This window comes from Petromyzon marinus, chromosome 59, assembly GCF_048934315.1.
Source record: "Petromyzon marinus isolate PM22_M1 ecotype Great Lakes invasive population chromosome 59, UKy_Petmar_22M1.pri1.0, whole genome shotgun sequence".
In the NCBI taxonomy this organism is placed as follows: Eukaryota; Metazoa; Chordata; class Hyperoartia; order Petromyzontiformes; family Petromyzontidae; genus Petromyzon; species Petromyzon marinus.
Window position 1 is genome coordinate 7,094,411 of NC_133725.1, and position 21,118 is coordinate 7,115,528.

At 55.2% G+C, this 21,118-nt stretch overlaps 2 protein-coding genes across 2 annotated transcripts in view; both read left to right on the forward strand.

Annotated features, from left to right (window-relative positions):
- The window catches only part of LOC142905835 (uncharacterized), a 112,004-nt gene that overhangs the window by 64,057 nt on the left and 26,829 nt on the right, over window positions 1-21,118 (forward strand). The window lies entirely within an intron of this gene.
- The window catches only part of LOC142905810 (uncharacterized), a gene marked incomplete at its 5' end in the record, with an annotated part of 48,497 nt that overhangs the window by 11,231 nt on the left and 16,148 nt on the right, over window positions 1-21,118 (forward strand). The window contains 2 exons of the mRNA XM_076052948.1: window positions 3,616-3,681; window positions 17,691-17,982. Coding sequence (XP_075909063.1) covers window positions 3,616-3,681; window positions 17,691-17,982 — 358 coding nt within the window. The remainder of the gene's footprint in view (window positions 1-3,615; window positions 3,682-17,690; window positions 17,983-21,118) is intronic.

Consider the following 21,118-nt stretch of genomic DNA (forward strand, 5'->3'; position numbering starts at 1 on the left):
GGTGTGTATGTGTGTTGAGTGTGTGGTGTGTATGTGTGTTGTGAATGTGGTGTGAATGTGTGTGTGTGTGTAGTGTGGTGTGTGTGTGTGTGTAGTGTGGTGTGTGTGTGTGGTGTGTGTGTGGTGTGTGTGTAGTGTGGTGTGTGTGGTGTGTGTGGTGTGAGAGTGTGGTGTTTGAGTGTGTGGTGTGAGTATGTGTGGTGTGTGGTTTGATTGTGTGTGGTGTGTGTGTGTGGTGAGTGTGTGGTGAGTGTGTGGTGTGTGTGGTGTGGTGTGTGGTGGTGAGTGTGTGTTTGGTGTTTACACTGTGTGTGGTGTGTGTGTGTGGTGAGTGTGTGGTGTGTGGTGGTGAGTGTGTGTGTGTGTATGGTGTGTACACTGTGTGTGGTGTGTGTAGTGTGTGGTGGTGACTGTGTGTGTGGTGTGTGGTGTGTGGTGGTGACTGTGTGTGTGGTGTGTACACTGTGTGTGGTGTGTACACTGTGTGTGGTGTGTGTGGTGTGTGTGTGTGGTGTGTGGGGAACGGTGTGTGTGGTGTTTGTGTGGTGTGTGTGAATGTGGTGTGTGTGTGGTGAGTGTGTGTGTGTGGTGTGTGTGTGGTCTGTGTGTGTGTGGTGAGTGTGTGTGGTGTGTGTGTGTGGTGTGGTGTGTGGTGGTGAGTGTGTGTGTGTGTGGTGTGTACACTGTGTGTGGTGTGTGGTGGTGACTGTGTGTGTGGTGTGTGTGGTGTGTGTGTGGTGTGTGGTGGTGACTGTGTGTGTGGTGTGTACACTGTGTGTGGTGTGTGTGTGTGTGGTGAGTGTGTGTGTGGTGGTGAGTGTGAGTGTGTGGTGGTGAGTGTGTGTGGTGTGTGTGTGTGGTGTGTGTGTGGTGGTGAGTGTGAGTGTGTGGTGGTGAGTGTGTATGTGTGTGTGGTGTGTGTGGTGTGTGTGGTGTGTGTGGTGTGTACACTGTGTGTGGTGTGTGGTGGTGAGTGTGTGTGGTGTGTACACTGTGTGTAGTGTGTGGTGTGTGGTGGTGACTGTGTGTGTGATGTGTACACTGTGTGTAGTGTGTGGTGTGTGGTGGTGACTGTGTGTGTGGTGTGTACACTGTGTGTGGTGTGTGTGTGTGGTGTGTGTGGTGTGTGTGGTGTGTACACTGTGTGTGGTGTGTGTGTGTGGTGTGTGTGGTGTGTGTGGTGTGTACACTGTGTGTGGTGTGTGTGTGTGGTGTGTGTGGTGTGTGTGGTGTGTACACTGTGTGTGGTGTGTGGGGAGCGGTGGGTGTAGTGGTCAGCGCTACGCTGCGCTACGAACCCGGCGACCCGAGTTCGATTATCTGAACCGGTCCTGGGCCTCCCCTAGGTCGACTCAGCCTCAAATGAGTGCCTGGTGCTCTGTGTTAACATCACCATTGGAGAGAGACAAAGGCGGCCGGGCGTGGTGCTACCGGCCACACCACCCCCTGTGTGTGCCACTCTTCCGGCCTTGCTAGGTGCTGCTGCTTCTCGCTACTAAGCAGCACTTGCCCCAACAGTCTGTTAAGGCTACACGGGGGATCTGTGGGTGAGTGAGTGAGTGGGTGAGTGAGTGGATGAGGGAGTGGGTGGGTGAGTGAGTGGGTGGGTGGGTGGGTGAGTGGGTGAGTGAGTGGGTGGGTGAGTGAGTGCGTGAGTGGGTGAGTGAGTGAGTGGGTGAGTGAGTGAGTGGGTGAGTGGGTGAACAGCACTTGCCCCAACAGTCTGTTAAGGCTACACGGAGGATCTGTGGGTGAGTGAGTGGGTGGGTGAGTGGGTGGGTGAATGGGTGGGTGAGTGAGTGAGTCGGTGAGTGATTGAGTGGGTGAGTGGGTGAGTGGGTGGGTGAGTGGGTGGGTGAGTGGGTGAACAGCACTTGCCCCAACAGTCTGTTAAGGCTACACGGAGGATCTGTGGGTGAGTGAGTGGGTGGGTGAGTGGGTGGGTGAATGGGTGGGTGAGTGAGTGAGTCGGTGAGTGAGTGGGTGAGTGAGTGGGTGGGTTAGTGGGTGAGTGGGTGGGTGGGTGAGTGAGTGAGTGGGTGGGTGAGTGAGTGAGTGGGTGAGTGAGTGGGTGAGTGGGTGGGTGAGTGGGTGGGTGAGTGGGTGGGTGAGTGGGTGAGTGAGTGAGTGGGTGGGTGAGTGGGTGGGTGAGTGGGTGGGTGAGTGAGTGAGTGGGTGAGTGGGTGAACAGCACTTGCCCCAACAGTCTGTTAAGGCTACACGGGGGATCTGTGGGTGGGTGAGTGAGTGGGTGAGTGAGTGGGTGAGTGGGTGGGTGAGTTTGTGGGTGGGTGAGTGGGTGAGTGGGTGAGTGAGTGAGTAAGTGGGTGAGTGAGTGAGTGTGTGGGTGAGTGAGTGAGTGTGTGAGTGGGTGGGTGGGTGAGTGAGTGGGTGGGTGAGTGAGTCGGTGAGTGATTGAGTGGGTGGGTGAGTGAGTGGGTGAGTGGGTGAACAGCACTTACCCCAACAGTCTGTTAAGGCTACACGGGGGATCTGTGGGTGAGTGAGTGAGTGGGTGAGTGAGTGGATGAGGGAGTGGGTGGGTGAGTGAGTGGGTGGGTGGGTGGGTGAGTGGGTGAGTGAGTGGGTGGGTGAGTGAGTGCGTGAGTGGGTGAGTGAGTGCGTGAGTGGGTGAGTGAGTGCGTGAGTGGGTGAGTGAGTGAGTGGGTGAGTGGGTGAACAGCACTTGCCCCAACAGTCTGTTAAGGCTACACGGAGGATGAGTGGGTGGGTGAGTGGGTGGGTGAATGGGTGGGTGAGTGAGTGAGTCGGTGAGTGATTGAGTGGGTGAGTGGGTGGGTGAGTGAGTGGGTGAGTGGGTGAGTGGGTGAACAGCACTTGCCCCAACAGTCTGTTAAGGCTACACGGAGGATCTGTGGGTGAGTGAGTGGGTGGGTGAATGGGTGGGTGAGTGAGTGAGTCGGTGAGTGAGTGGGTGAGTGAGTGGGTGGGTTAGTGAGTGAGTGGGTGAGTGGGTGGGTGAGTGTGTGGGTGAGTGTGTGGGTGAGCGGGTGGGTGAGTGGGTGGGTGAGTGGGTGAGTGAGTGAGTGAGTGGGTGGGTGAGTGGGTGGGTGAGTGGGTGATTGAGTGAGTGAGTGGGTGAGTGGGTGAACAGCACTTGCCCCAACAGTCTGTTAAGGCTACATGGGGGATCTGTGGGTGAGTGAGTGGGTGGGTGAGTGGGTGAGTGAGTGTGTGAGTGAGTGAGTGGGTGGGTGAGTGGGTGGGTGAGTGAGTGGGTGGGTGAGTGAGTGGGTGAGTGAGTGGGTGGGTGAGTGGGTGGGTGAGTGGGTGAGTGAGTGAGTGGGTGGGTGGGTGGGTGAGTAGGTGGGTGAGTGAGTGAGTGGGTGAGTGGGTGAACAGCACTTGCCCCAACAGTCTGTTAAGGCTACACGGAGGATCTGTGGGTGAGTGGGTGGGTGAGTGAGTGGGTGAGTGGGTGTGTGAGTGAGTGAGTGGGTGTGTGAGTGGGTGTGTGAGCGAGTGGGTGAGTGGGTGAGTGGGTGAGTGAGTGGGTGAGTGGGTGAGTGGGTGGGTGAGTGAGTGGGTGAGTGAGTGAACAGCACTTGCCCCAACAGTCTGTTAAGGCTTCACGGGGGATCTTTGTCTTTGTAGGCGTACCTCCACTCTATGGATATCATTCATCGGGACCTCAACTCACCCAATTGCTTCGTACGGCGGGTAAGATACACACACCGTACACACACACCGTACACACACACCGTACACACACTGTACACACACACACACTGTACACACACACCGTACACACACACCATACACACACACACACACCGTACACACACACCGTACACACACACCGTACACACACACATACACACACCGTACACACACACCGTACACACACACCGTACACACACACCGTACACACACCGTACACACACACCGTACACACACCGTACACACACACCGTACACACACCGTACACACACACTGTACACACACCGTACACACACACCGTACACACACACTGTACACACACCGTACACACACCGTACACACACACCGTGTACACACACCGTACACACGCACCGTACACACACACCGTACACACACACCGTACACACACTGTACACACACTGTATACACACACCGTAGACACACACAGTACACACACACTGTACACACCGTACACACACACCGTACACACACACCGTACACACACTGCACACACACACACCGTACACACACACTGTACACACCGTACACACACCGTACACACACACCGTACACACACCGTACACACACCGTACACACACACCGTACACACACCGTACACACACACCGTACACACACACCGTACACACACTGTACACACACCGTACACACACCGTACACACACACCGTACACACACACCGTACACACACACCGTACACACACCGTACACACACACACCGTACACACACTGTACACACACCGTACACACACACACCGTACACACACACACCGTGTACACACACCGTACACACACGCACCGTACACACACCGTACACACACACCGTGTACACACACTGTACACACACCGTACACACACACCGTACACACACACCGTACACACTGTACACACACACCGTACACACACCGTACACACACCGTACACACACCGTACACACACCGTACACACACACCGTACACACACACACCGTACACACACACACCGTACACACACCGTACACACACCGTACACACACCGTACACACACACCGTACACACACACCGTACACACACCGTACACACACCGTACACACACCGTACACACACCGTACACACACCGTACACACACACCGTACACACACACCGTACACACACCGTACACACACCGTACACACACACACCGTACACACACCGTACACACACACACCGTACACACACCGTGCACACACCGTACACACACACCGTACACACACACCGTACACACACACCGTACACACACACTGTACACACACACCGTACACACACCGTACACACACCGTACACACACACCGTACACACACACCGTATACACACACCGTACACACACACCGTGTACACACCGTACACACACCGTACACACACCGTACACACACACCGTACACACACCGTACACACACACCGTACACACACCGTACACACACACCGTACACACACCGTACACACACACCGTACACACACCGTACACACACACCGTACACACACCGTACACACACACCGTACACACACCGTACATACACACTGTACACACACACCGTACACACACACTGTACACACACACCGTACACACACACTGTACACACACCGTACACACACCGTACATACACACCGTACACACACCGTACACACACACTGTACACACACCGTACACACACACCGTACACACACACCGTACACACACACCGTACACACACACCGTACACACACCGTACACACACCGTACACACAACGTACACACACCGTACACACACACACCGTACACACACACCGTACACACAACGTACACACACACCGTATACACACATTGTACACACACCGTACACACACACCGTACACACACCGTACACACACCTTACACACACCGTACACACACCGTACACACACCGTACACACACACCGTACACACACCGTACACACACACCGTACACACACACCGTACACACACACCGTACACACACCGTACACACACACTGTACACACACACCGTGTACACACCGTGTACACACCGTACACACACACTGTACACACACCGTACACACACACCGTACACACACACTGTACACACACACCGTACACACACACCGTACACAAACACCGTACACACACCGTACACACACACCGTACACACACCGTACACACACACCGTACACACACACTGTACACACACACCGTACACACACACCGTACACAAACACACCGTACACACACCGTACACACACACTGTACACACACCGTACACACACACCGTACACACACACTGTACACACACACCGTACACACACACCGTACACAAACACACCGTACACACACCATACACACACACCGTACACACACACCGTACACACACACCGTACACACACCGTACACACACACTGCACACACACACCGTGTACACACCGTGTACACACCGTACACACACACTGTACACACACCGTACACACACCGTGTACACACACACCGTACACACACACCGTACACACACACCGTACACACACCGTACACACACACCATACACACACACCGTACACACACACCGTACACACACTGTACACACACACCGTACACACACACCGTACACACACACCGTACACACACACCGTACACACACACTGTACACACACCGTACACACACTGTACACACACCGTACACACACTCCGTACACACACTGTACACACACACCGTACACACTGTACACACACCGTACACACACACCGTACACACACACTGTACACACACACCGTACACACACCGTACACACACACCGTACACACACCGTACACACACACCGTACACACACCGTACACACACCCCGTACACACACCGTACACACACACCGTACACACACCGTACACACACACTGTACACACACCGTACACACACACACCGTACACACCGTACACACACACTGTACACACACACCGTACACACACACCGTACACACACCGTACACACACACCGTACACACACACCGTACACACACCGTACACACACACCGTACACACACCGTACACACACACCGTACACACACACCGTACACACACACCGTACACACACACCGTACACACACACTGTACACACACCGTACACACACACACTGTACACACACACACTGTACACACACACCGTACACACACACACTGTACACACACACCGTACACACACACCGTACACACACCGTACACACACACTGTACACACACCGTACACACACACCGTACACACACACCGTACACACACACCGCACACACACACCGTACACACACACTGTACACATACACACACACCGTACACACACCGTACACACGCACCGTACATACACCATACACACACCGTACACACGCACCGTACACACACACTGTACACACACACCGTACACACACCGTACACACACCGTACACACACACCGTACACACACACCGTACACACACACACCGTACACACACACCGTACACACACACCGTACACACACACCGTACACACACCGTACACACAACGTACACACACTGTACACACACCGTACACACACACCGTACACACACCGTACACACACACCATACACACACACCGTACACACACACCGTACACACACACAGTACACACACCGTACACACACACTGTACACACACACACCGTACACACACCGTACACACACCGTACACACACACCGTACACACACCGTACACACACACCGTACACACACACCGTACACACACCGTACACACACACAGTACACACACACCGTACACTCACACCGTACACACACCGTACACACACACCGTACACACACACTGTACACACACACACCGTACACACACTGTACACACACACACCGTACACACACACCGTACACACACCGTACACACACACCGTACACACACACCGTACACACACCATACACACACACACCGTACACACACCCCGTACACACACCCCGTACACACACACCGTACACACACCGTACACACACCCCGTACACACACACCGTACGTACACACCGTACACACACACCGTACACACACCGTACACACACTGTACACACACATACACACACCGTACACATACACCGTACACACACCATACACACACACTGTACACACACCGTACACACACGCACCGTACACACACCGTACACACACACTGTACACACACACCGTACACACACCGTGTACACACACCATACACACACCGTACACACACATTGTACACACACACCGTACACACACACCGTACACACACTGTACACACACATACACGCACCGTACACACACACCGTACACACACCGTACACACACCCCGTACACACACACCGTACACACACCGTGCACACACACCGTACACACACCCCGTACACACACCGTACACACACACTGTACACACACCGTGCACACACCGTGCACACACACCGTACACACACTGTACACACACATACACGCACCGTACACACACACCGTACACACACCGTACACACACACCGTATACACACCGTACACACACACCGTACACACACACCGTACACACACACACCGTACACACACACCATACACACACCGTACACACACACACCGTACACACGCACCGTACACACGCACCGTACACACACTGTACACACACACCGTACACACACACCGTACACACACCATACACACACACCGTACACACACCGTACACGCACACCGTACACACACACTGTACACACACACCGTACACACACCGTACACGCACACCGTACACACACCGTACACACACCGTACACGCACACCGTACACACACTGTACACACACACCGTACACACACACCGTGTACACACCGTACACACACACCGTACCCACACCGTACACACACCGTACACACACACCGTACACACGCCGTACACACGCTGTACACACACACCGTACACACACCCCGTACACACACTGTACACACACTGTACACACACACCGTACACACACACCGTACACACACCGTACACACACCGTACACACACACCGTACACACACCGTACACACGCCGTACACACACACCGTACACACACACCGTACACACGCCGTACACACACCGTACACACACACTGTACACACACCGTACACACACACCGTACACACACACCGTACACACACTGTACACACACCGTACACACACCGTACACACACACCGTACACACACACTGTACACACACACCGTACACACACACTGTACACACACCGTACACACACACCGTACACACACTGTACACACACACCGTACACACACCGTACACACACTGTACACACACCATACACACACACACCGTACACACACCCCGTACACACACCCCGTACACACACCGTACACACACCGTACACATACACCGTACACATACACCGTACACACACCGTACACACACACCGTACACACACACCGTACACACACACTGTACACACACACCGTACACACACACCGTACACAAACACACCGTACACACACCATACACACACACCGTACACACACACCGTACACACACACCGTACACACACCGTACACACACACTGCACACACACACCGTGTACACACCGTGTACACACCGTACACACACACTGTACACACACCGTACACACACCGTGTACACACACACCGTACACACACACCGTACACACACACCGTACACACACCGTACACACACACCATACACACACACCGTACACACACACCGTACACACACTGTACACACACACCGTACACACACACCGTACACACACACCGTACACACACACCGTACACACACACCGTACACACACACTGTACACACACCGTACACACACTGTACACACACCGTACACACACTCCGTACACACACTGTACACACACACCGTACACACTGTACACACACCGTACACACACACCGTACACACACACTGTACACACACACCGTACACACACCGTACACACACCGTACACACACACCGTACACACACACCGTACACACACTGTACACACACACCGTACACACACACTGTACACACACACACCGTACACACACACCGTACACACACCGTACACACACACCGTACACACACCGTACACACACCCCGTACACACACCGTACACACACACCGTACACACACCGTACACACACACTGTACACACACCGTACACACACACACCGTACACACCGTACACACACACCGTACACACACACCGTACACACACACCGTACACACACCGTACACACACACCGTACACACACACCGTACACACACCGTACACACACACCGTACACACACCGTACACACACACCGTACACACACACCGTACACACACACCGTACACACACACCGTACACACACACTGTACACACACCGTACACACACACACTGTACACACACACACTGTACACACACACCGTACACACACACACTGTACACACACACCGTACACACACACCGTACACACACCGTACACACACACTGTACACACACCGTACACACACACCGTACACACACACCGTACACACACACCGCACACACACACCGTACACACACACTGTACACATACACACACACCGTACACACACCGTACACACGCACCGTACATACACCATACACACACCGTACACACGCACCGTACACACACACTGTACACACACACCGTACACACACCGTACACACACCGTACACACACACCGTACACACACACCGTACACACACACACCGTACACACACACCGTACACACACACCGTACACACACACCGTACACACACCGTACACACAACGTACACACACTGTACACACACCGTACACACACACCGTACACACACCGTACACACACACCATACACACACACCGTACACACACACCGTACACACACACAGTACACACACCGTACACACACACTGTACACACACACACCGTACACACACCGTACACACACCGTACACACACACCGTACACACACCGTACACACACACCGTACACACACACCGTACACACACCGTACACACACACAGTACACACACACCGTACACTCACACCGTACACACACCGTACACACACACCGTACACAAACACTGTACACACACACACCGTACACACACTGTACACACACACACCGTACACACACACCGTACACACACCGTACACACACACCGTACACACACCATAGACACACACACCGTACACACACCCCGTACACACACCCCGTACACACACACCGTACACACACCGTACACACACCCCGTACACACACACCGTACGTACACACCGTACACACACACCGTACACACACCGTACACACACTGTACACACACATACACACACCGTACACATACACCGTACACACACCGTACACACACACTGTACACACACCGTACACACACGCACCGTACACACACCGTACACACACACTGTACACACACACCGTACACACACCGTGTACACACACCATACACACACCGTACACACACATTGTACACACACACCGTACACACACACCGTACACACACTGTACACACACATACACGCACCGTACACACACACCGTACACACACCGTACACACACCCCGTACACACACACCATACACACACCGTGCACACACACCGTACACACACCCCGTACACACACCGTACACACACACTGTACACACACCGTGCACACACCGTGCACACACACCGTACACACACTGTACACACACATACACGCACCGTACACACACACCGTACACACACCGTACACACACACCGTATACACACCGTACACACACACCGTACACACACACCGTACACACACACACCGTACACACACACCATACACACACCGTACACACACACACCGTACACACGCACCGTACACACGCACCGTACACACACTGTACACACACACCGTACACACACACCGTACACACACCATACACACACACCGTACACACACCATACACGCACACCGTACACACACACTGTACACACACACCGTACACACACCGTACACGCACACCGTACACACACCGTACACACACCGTACACGCACACCGTACACACACCGTACACACACACCGTACACACACACCGTGTACACACCGTACACACACACCGTACACACACCGTACACACACCGTACACACACACCGTACACACGCCGTACACACGCTGTACACACACACCGTACACACACCCCGTACACACACTGTACACACACTGTACACACACACCGTACACACACACCGTACACACACCGTACACACACCGTACACACACACCGTACACACACCGTACACACGCCGTACACACACACCGTACACACACACCGTACACACGCCGTACACACACCGTACACACACACTGTACACACACCGTACACACACACCGTACACACACACCGTACACACACTGTACACACACCGTACACACACCGTACACACACACCGTACACACACACTGTACACACACACCGTACACACACACTGTACACACACCGTACACACACACCGTACACACACTGTACACACACACCGTACACACACCGTACACACACTGTACACACACCATACACACACACACCGTACACACACCCCGTACACACACCCCGTACACACACCGTACACACACCGTACACATACACCGTACACATACACCGTACACACACCGTACACACACACCGTACACACACACCGTACACACACCGTACACACACCGTACACACACCGTACACACACACACCGTACACACACCCCGTACACACACCCCGTACACACACCGTACACACACACCGTACACACACCGTACACACACCGTACACACACCCCGTACACACACCCCGTACACACACCGTACGTACACACCGTACACACACCGTACACACACCGTACACACACTGTACACACACATACACACACCGTACACATACACCGTACACACACCGTACACACACACTGTACACACACCGTACACACACACTGTACACACACACCGTACACACACCGTACACACACACCGTACACACACCGTACACACACACTGTACACACACACTGTACACACACCGTACACACACGCACCGTACACACACACCGTACACACACTGTACACACACATACACGCACCGTACACACGCACCGTACACACACACCGTACACACACCGTACACACGCACCGTACACACACACCGTACACACACACCGTACACACACACCGTGTGCACACCGTACACACACTGTACACGCACAACGTACACACACACCGTACACACACCATACACACACACCGTACACACACACTGTACACACACCGTACACACACCATACACACACACCGTACACACACACTGTACACACACCGTACACACACCGTACACACACACTGTACACACACACTGTACACACCGTACACACACACCGTACATACACACCGTACACACACACCGTACACACACTGTACACACACCGTACACACACCGTACACACACACCGTACACACACACTGTACACACACACCGTACACACACACTGTACACACACCGTACACACACACCGTACACACACTGTACACACACACCGTACACACACCGTACACACACTGTACACACACCATACACACACACACCGTACACACACCCCGTACACACACCCCGTACACACACCGTACACACACCGTACACATACACCGTACACATACACCGTACACACACCGTACACACACCGTACACACACACCGTACACACACACTGTACACACACACCGTACACACACACCGTACACAAACACACCGTACACACACCATACACACACACCGTACACACACACCGTACACACACACCGTACACACACCGTACACACACACTGCACACACACACCGTGTACACACCGTGTACACACCGTACACACACACTGTACACACACCGTACACACACCGTGTACACACACACCGTACACACACACCGTACACACACACCGTACACACACCGTACACACACACCATACACACACACCGTACACACACACCGTACACACACTGTACACACACACCGTACACACACACCGTACACACACACCGTACACACACACCGTACACACACACCGTACACACACACTGTACACACACCGTACACACACTGTACACACACCGTACACACACTCCGTACACACACTGTACACACACACCGTACACACTGTACACACACCGTACACACACACCGTACACACACACTGTACACACACACCGTACACACACCGTACACACACCGTACACACACACCGTACACACACACCGTACACACACTGTACACACACACCGTACACACACACTGTACACACACACACCGTACACACACACCGTACACACACCGTACACACACACCGTACACACACCGTACACACACCCCGTACACACACCGTACACACACACCGTACACACACCGTACACACACACTGTACACACACCGTACACACACACACCGTACACACCGTACACACACACCGTACACACACACCGTACACACACACCGTACACACACCGTACACACACACCGTACACACACACCGTACACACACCGTACACACACACCGTACACACACCGTACACACACACCGTACACACACACCGTACACACACACCGTACACACACACCGTACACACACACTGTACACACACCGTACACACACACACTGTACACACACACACTGTACACACACACCGTACACACACACACTGTACACACACACCGTACACACACACCGTACACACACCGTACACACACACTGTACACACACCGTACACACACACCGTACACACACACCGTACACACACACCGCACACACACACCGTACACACACACTGTACACATACACACACACCGTACACACACCGTACACACGCACCGTACATACACCATACACACACCGTACACACGCACCGTACACACACACTGTACACACACACCGTACACACACCGTACACACACCGTACACACACACCGTACACACACACCGTACACACACACACCGTACACACACACCGTACACACACACCGTACACACACACCGTACACACACCGTACACACAACGTACACACACTGTACACACACCGTACACACACACCGTACACACACCGTACACACACACCATACACACACACCGTACACACACACCGTACACACACACAGTACACACACCGTACACACACACTGTACACACACACACCGTACACACACCGTACACACACCGTACACACACACCGTACACACACCGTACACACACACCGTACACACACACCGTACACACACCGTACACACACACAGTACACACACACCGTACACTCACACCGTACACACACCGTACACACACACCGTACACAAACACTGTACACACACACACCGTACACACACTGTACACACACACACCGTACACACACACCGTACACACACCGTACACACACACCGTACACACACCATAGACACACACACCGTACACACACCCCGTACACACACCCCGTACACACACACCGTACACACACCGTACACACACCCCGTACACACACACCGTACGTACACACCGTACACACACACCGTACACACACCGTACACACACTGTACACACACATACACACACCGTACACATACACCGTACACACACCGTACACACACACTGTACACACACCGTACACACACGCACCGTACACACACCGTACACACACACTGTACACACACACCGTACACACACCGTGTACACACACCATACACACACCGTACACACACATTGTACACACACACCGTACACACACACCGTACACACACTGTACACACACATACACGCACCGTACACACACACCGTACACACACCGTACACACACCCCGTACACACACACCATACACACACCGTGCACACACACCGTACACACACCCCGTACACACACCGTACACACACACTGTACACACACCGTGCACACACCGTGCACACACACCGTACACACACTGTACACACACATACACGCACCGTACACACACACCGTACACACACCGTACACACACACCGTATACACACCGTACACACACACCGTACACACACACCGTACACACACACACCGTACACACACACCATACACACACCGTACACACACACACCGTACACACGCACCGTACACACGCACCGTACACACACTGTACACACACACCGTACACACACACCGTACACACACCATACACACACACCGTACACACACCATACACGCACACCGTACACACACACTGTACACACACACCGTACACACACCGTACACGCACACCGTACACACACCGTACACACACCGTACACGCACACCGTACACACACCGTACACACACACCGTACACACACACCGTGTACACACCGTACACACACACCGTACACACACCGTACACACACCGTACACACACACCGTACACACGCCGTACACACGCTGTACACACACACCGTACACACACCCCGTACACACACTGTACACACACTGTACACACACACCGTACACACACACCGTACACACACCGTACACACACCGTACACACACACCGTACACACACCGTACACACGCCGTACACACACACCGTACACACACACCGTACACACGCCGTACACACACCGTACACACACACTGTACACACACCGTACACACACACCGTACACACACACCGTACACACACTGTACACACACCGTACACACACCGTACACACACACCGTACACACACACTGTACACACACACCGTACACACACACTGTACACACACCGTACACACACACCGTACACACACTGTACACACACACCGTACACACACCGTACACACACTGTACACACACCATACACACACACACCGTACACACACCCCGTACACACACCCCGTACACACACCGTACACACACCGTACACATACACCGTACACATACACCGTACACACACCGTACACACACACCGTACACACACACCGTACACACACCGTACACACACCGTACACACACCGTACACACACACACCGTACACACACCCCGTACACACACCCCGTACACACACCGTACACACACACCGTACACACACCGTACACACACCGTACACACACCCCGTACACACACCCCGTACACACACCGTACGTACACACCGTACACACACCGTACACACACCGTACACACACTGTACACACACATACACACACCGTACACATACACCGTACACACACCGTACACACACACTGTACACACACCGTACACACACACTGTACACACACACCGTACACACACCGTACACACACACCGTACACACACCGTACACACACACTGTACACACACACTGTACACACACCGTACACACACGCACCGTACACACACACCGTACACACACTGTACACACACATACACGCACCGTACACACGCACCGTACACACACACCGTACACACACCGTACACACGCACCGTACACACACACCGTACACACACACCGTACACACACACCGTGTGCACACCGTACACACACTGTACACGCACAACGTACACACACACCGTACACACACCATACACACACACCGTACACACACACTGTACACACACCGTACACACACCATACACACACACCGTACACACACACTGTACACACACCGTACACACACCGTACACACACACTGTACACACACACTGTACACACCGTACACACACACCGTACATACACACCGTACACACACACCGTACACACACACCGTACACACACTGTACACACACCGTACACACACCGTACACACACCGTACACACACACTGTACACACACACCGTACACACACCGTACACACACACTGTACACACACCGTACACACACACACGGTATGAATCTCCCCCCCATCTCCCCCCCCCCCCCCAACCATCTCCCCACCATACCCCTCCAACCCACCGTCTCCCCCCCCCACCATACCCCTCCCCCACACCATGTCCCCCGCCCCCCCACCATACCCCCCACCACACCATCTCTCCCCCTTCCCCCCACCATTTCCCCCCACCAGGACCGTTCCGTAGTGGTTGCCGACTTTGGCCTGGCCCGGCTCATGGTGGATGAGGTTTCACGAACTTCACCGTCACCGCCACCGCCTCCGTCGTCATCATCGGCCCCGTCATCACCATCATCATCATCAGCAGCATCACCATCATCATCAGCAGCATCACCACCATCAGCATCATCATCATCAGCGGCGCCGGCGTCCGGTTCTCGCCGGAGGGTGTTGCGACGTCCGGACCGTCGCAAGCGATACACCGTGGTGGGAAACCCGTACTGGATGGCGCCGGAGATGATCAACGGTGAGATGGTGAGACGGTGAGACGGTGACGGTGACGGTGAGACGGTGGACACTTGACGGTGAGATGGTGAGATGGTGGATGGTGAGACGGTGAGACGGTGAGATGGTGACGGTGAGACGGTGAGACGGTGACGGTGAGACAGAGACGGTGAGACGGTGACGGTGAGACGGTGTGACGGTGAGACGGTGAGACGGTGACGGTGAGACAGAGACGGTGAGACGGTGACGGTCAGACGGTGAGACGGTGACGGTGAGACGGTGAGACGGTGACGGTGAGACGGTGAGACGGTGACGGTGAGACGGTGAGACGGTGACGGTGAGACGGTGAGACGGTGACGGTGAGACGCTTGATGGTGAGACGGTGAGACGGTGACGGTGAGACGGTGACGGTGGACGGTGAGACGGTGACGGTGACGGTGAGACGGTGTCGGTGAGACGCTTGACGGGGAGACGGTGAGATAGTGAGACGGTGACGGTGAGACGGTGAGACGGTGAGACGGTGACGGTGAGACAGTGAGACGGTGAGACGGTGAGAAAGAGACGGTGAGACGGTGAGACGGTGACGGTGAGACGGTGACGGTGAGACGGTGACGGTGAGACGGTGAGATGGTGACGGTGAGACGGTGAGACGGTGAGTCGGTGAGACGGTGACGGTGAGACGGTGAGACGGAGACGGTGACGGTGAGACGGTGACGGTGAGACGGTGAGACGGTGACGGTGAGACGGTGAGACGGTGACGGTGAGACGGTGAGACGGTGACGGTGAGACGGTGAGACGGTGACGGTGAGACGGTGAGACGGTGAGACGGTGACGGTGAGACGGTGACGGTGAGACGGTGAGACGGTGACGGTGAGACGGTGACGGTGAGACGGTGAGACGGTGACGGTGAGACGGTGACGGTGAGACGGTGACGGTGAGACGGTGAGACGGTGAGACGGTGAGACGGAGACGGTGACGGTGAGACGGTGAGACGGTGACGGTGAGACGGTGAGACGGTGACGGTGAGACGGTGAGACGGTGACGGTGAGACGGTGAGACGGTGACGGTGAGACGGTGAGACGGTGAGACGGTGAGACGGTGACGGTGAGACGGTGACGGTGAGACGGTGAGACGGTGATGGTGAGACGGTGACGGTGAGACGGTGAGACGGTGACGGTGAGACGGTGAGACGGTGAGACGGAGACGGTGAGACGGTGAGACGGTGACGGTGAGACGGTGACGGTGAGACGGTGAGACGGTGACGGTGAGACGGTGAGACGGTGACGGTGAGACGGTGACGGTGAGATGGTGAGACGGTGACGGTGAGACGGTGAGACGGTGACGGTGAGACGGTGACGGTGAGACGGTGGAACGGTGGCGGTGAGACGGTGACGGTGAGACGGTGAGACGGAGACGGTGACGGTGAGACGGTGAGACGGTGAGACGGTGACGGTGAGACGGTGACGGTGAGACGGTGAGACGGAGACGGTGAGACGGTGAGACGGTGACGGTGAGACGGTGACGGTGAGATGGTGAGACGGTGACGGTGAGACGGTGAGACGGTGACGGTGAGACGGTGACGGTGAGACGGTGGAACGGTGGCGGTGAGACGGTGACGGTGAGACGGTGAGACGGAGACGGTGACGGTGAGACGGTGAGACGGTGAGACGGTGACGGTGAGACGGTGACGGTGAGACGGTGAGACGGAGACGGTGACGGTGAGACGGTGACGGTGAGACGGTGAGATGGTGACGGTGAGACGGTGAGACGCTTGATGGTGAGACGGTGAGTCGGTGACGGTGAGACGGTGAGTCGGTGAGACGGTGAGACGGTGAGACGGTGACGGTGACGGTGAGACGGTGAGACGGTGACGGTGAGGCGGTGAGACGGTGAGACGGTGAGACGGTGAGGCGGTGAGACGGTGAGACGGTGACGGTGAGACGGTGAGACGGTGAGGCGGTGAGACGGTGAGACGGTGACGGTGAGACGGTGAGACGGTGAGACGGTGACGGTGACGGTGAGACGGTGAGACGGTGACGGTGAGACGGTGAGACGGTGACGGTGAGACGGTGAGACGGTGAGACGGAGACGGTGAGACGGTGAGACGGTGACGGTGAGACGGTGACGGTGAGACGGTGACGGTGAGACGGTGAGACGGTGACGGTGAGACGGTGACGGTGAGACGGTGACGGTGAGACGGTGACGGTGAGACGGTGACGGTGAGACGGTGACGGTGAGACGGTGAGACGGTGACGGTGAGACGGTGAGACGGTGAGACGATGAGTCGGTGAGACGGTGAGACGGTGAGACGGTGAGACGGTGAGACGGTGACGGTGAGACGGTGACGGTGAGACGGTGACGGTGAGACGGTGAGACAGAGACGGTGACGGTGAGACGGTGACGGTGAGACGGTGAGACGGTGACGGTGAGACGGTGAGACGGTGAGACGGTGACGGTGAGACGGTGAGACGGTGACGGTGAGACGGTGACGGTGAGACGGTGAGACGGTGAGTCGGTGAGACGGTGACGGTGACGGTGAGACGGTGAGTCGGTGAGACGGTGACGGTGAGACGGTGAGACGGTGACGGTGACGGTGAGACGGTGAGACAGAGACGGTGACGGTGAGACGGTGACGGTGAGACGGTGACGGTGAGACGGTGAGACGGTGAGTCGGTGAGACGGTGACGGTGACGGTGACGGTGAGACGGTGAGACAAAGACGGTGAGACGGTGAGACGGTGACGGTGACGGTGAGACGGTGAGACGGTGAGACAGAGACGGTGAGACGGTGACGGTGAGACGGTGACGGTGAGACGGTGACGGTGAGACGGTGACGGTGAGACGGTGAGACGGTGATGGTGAGACGGTGAGACGGTGAGACGATGAGTCGGTGAGACGGTGAGACGGTGAGACGGTGAGACGGTGAGACGGTGACGGTGACGGTGAGACGGTGACGGTGAGACGGTGACGGTGAGACGGTGACGGTGAGACGGTGACGGTGAGACGGTGAGACAAAGACGGTGAGACGGTGAGACGGTGACGGTGACGGTGAGACGGTGAGACGGTGAGACGGTGACGGTGAGACGGTGAGACGGTGAGACAGAGACGGTGAGACGGTGACGGTGAGACGGTGACGGTGAGACGGTGAGGCGGTGACGG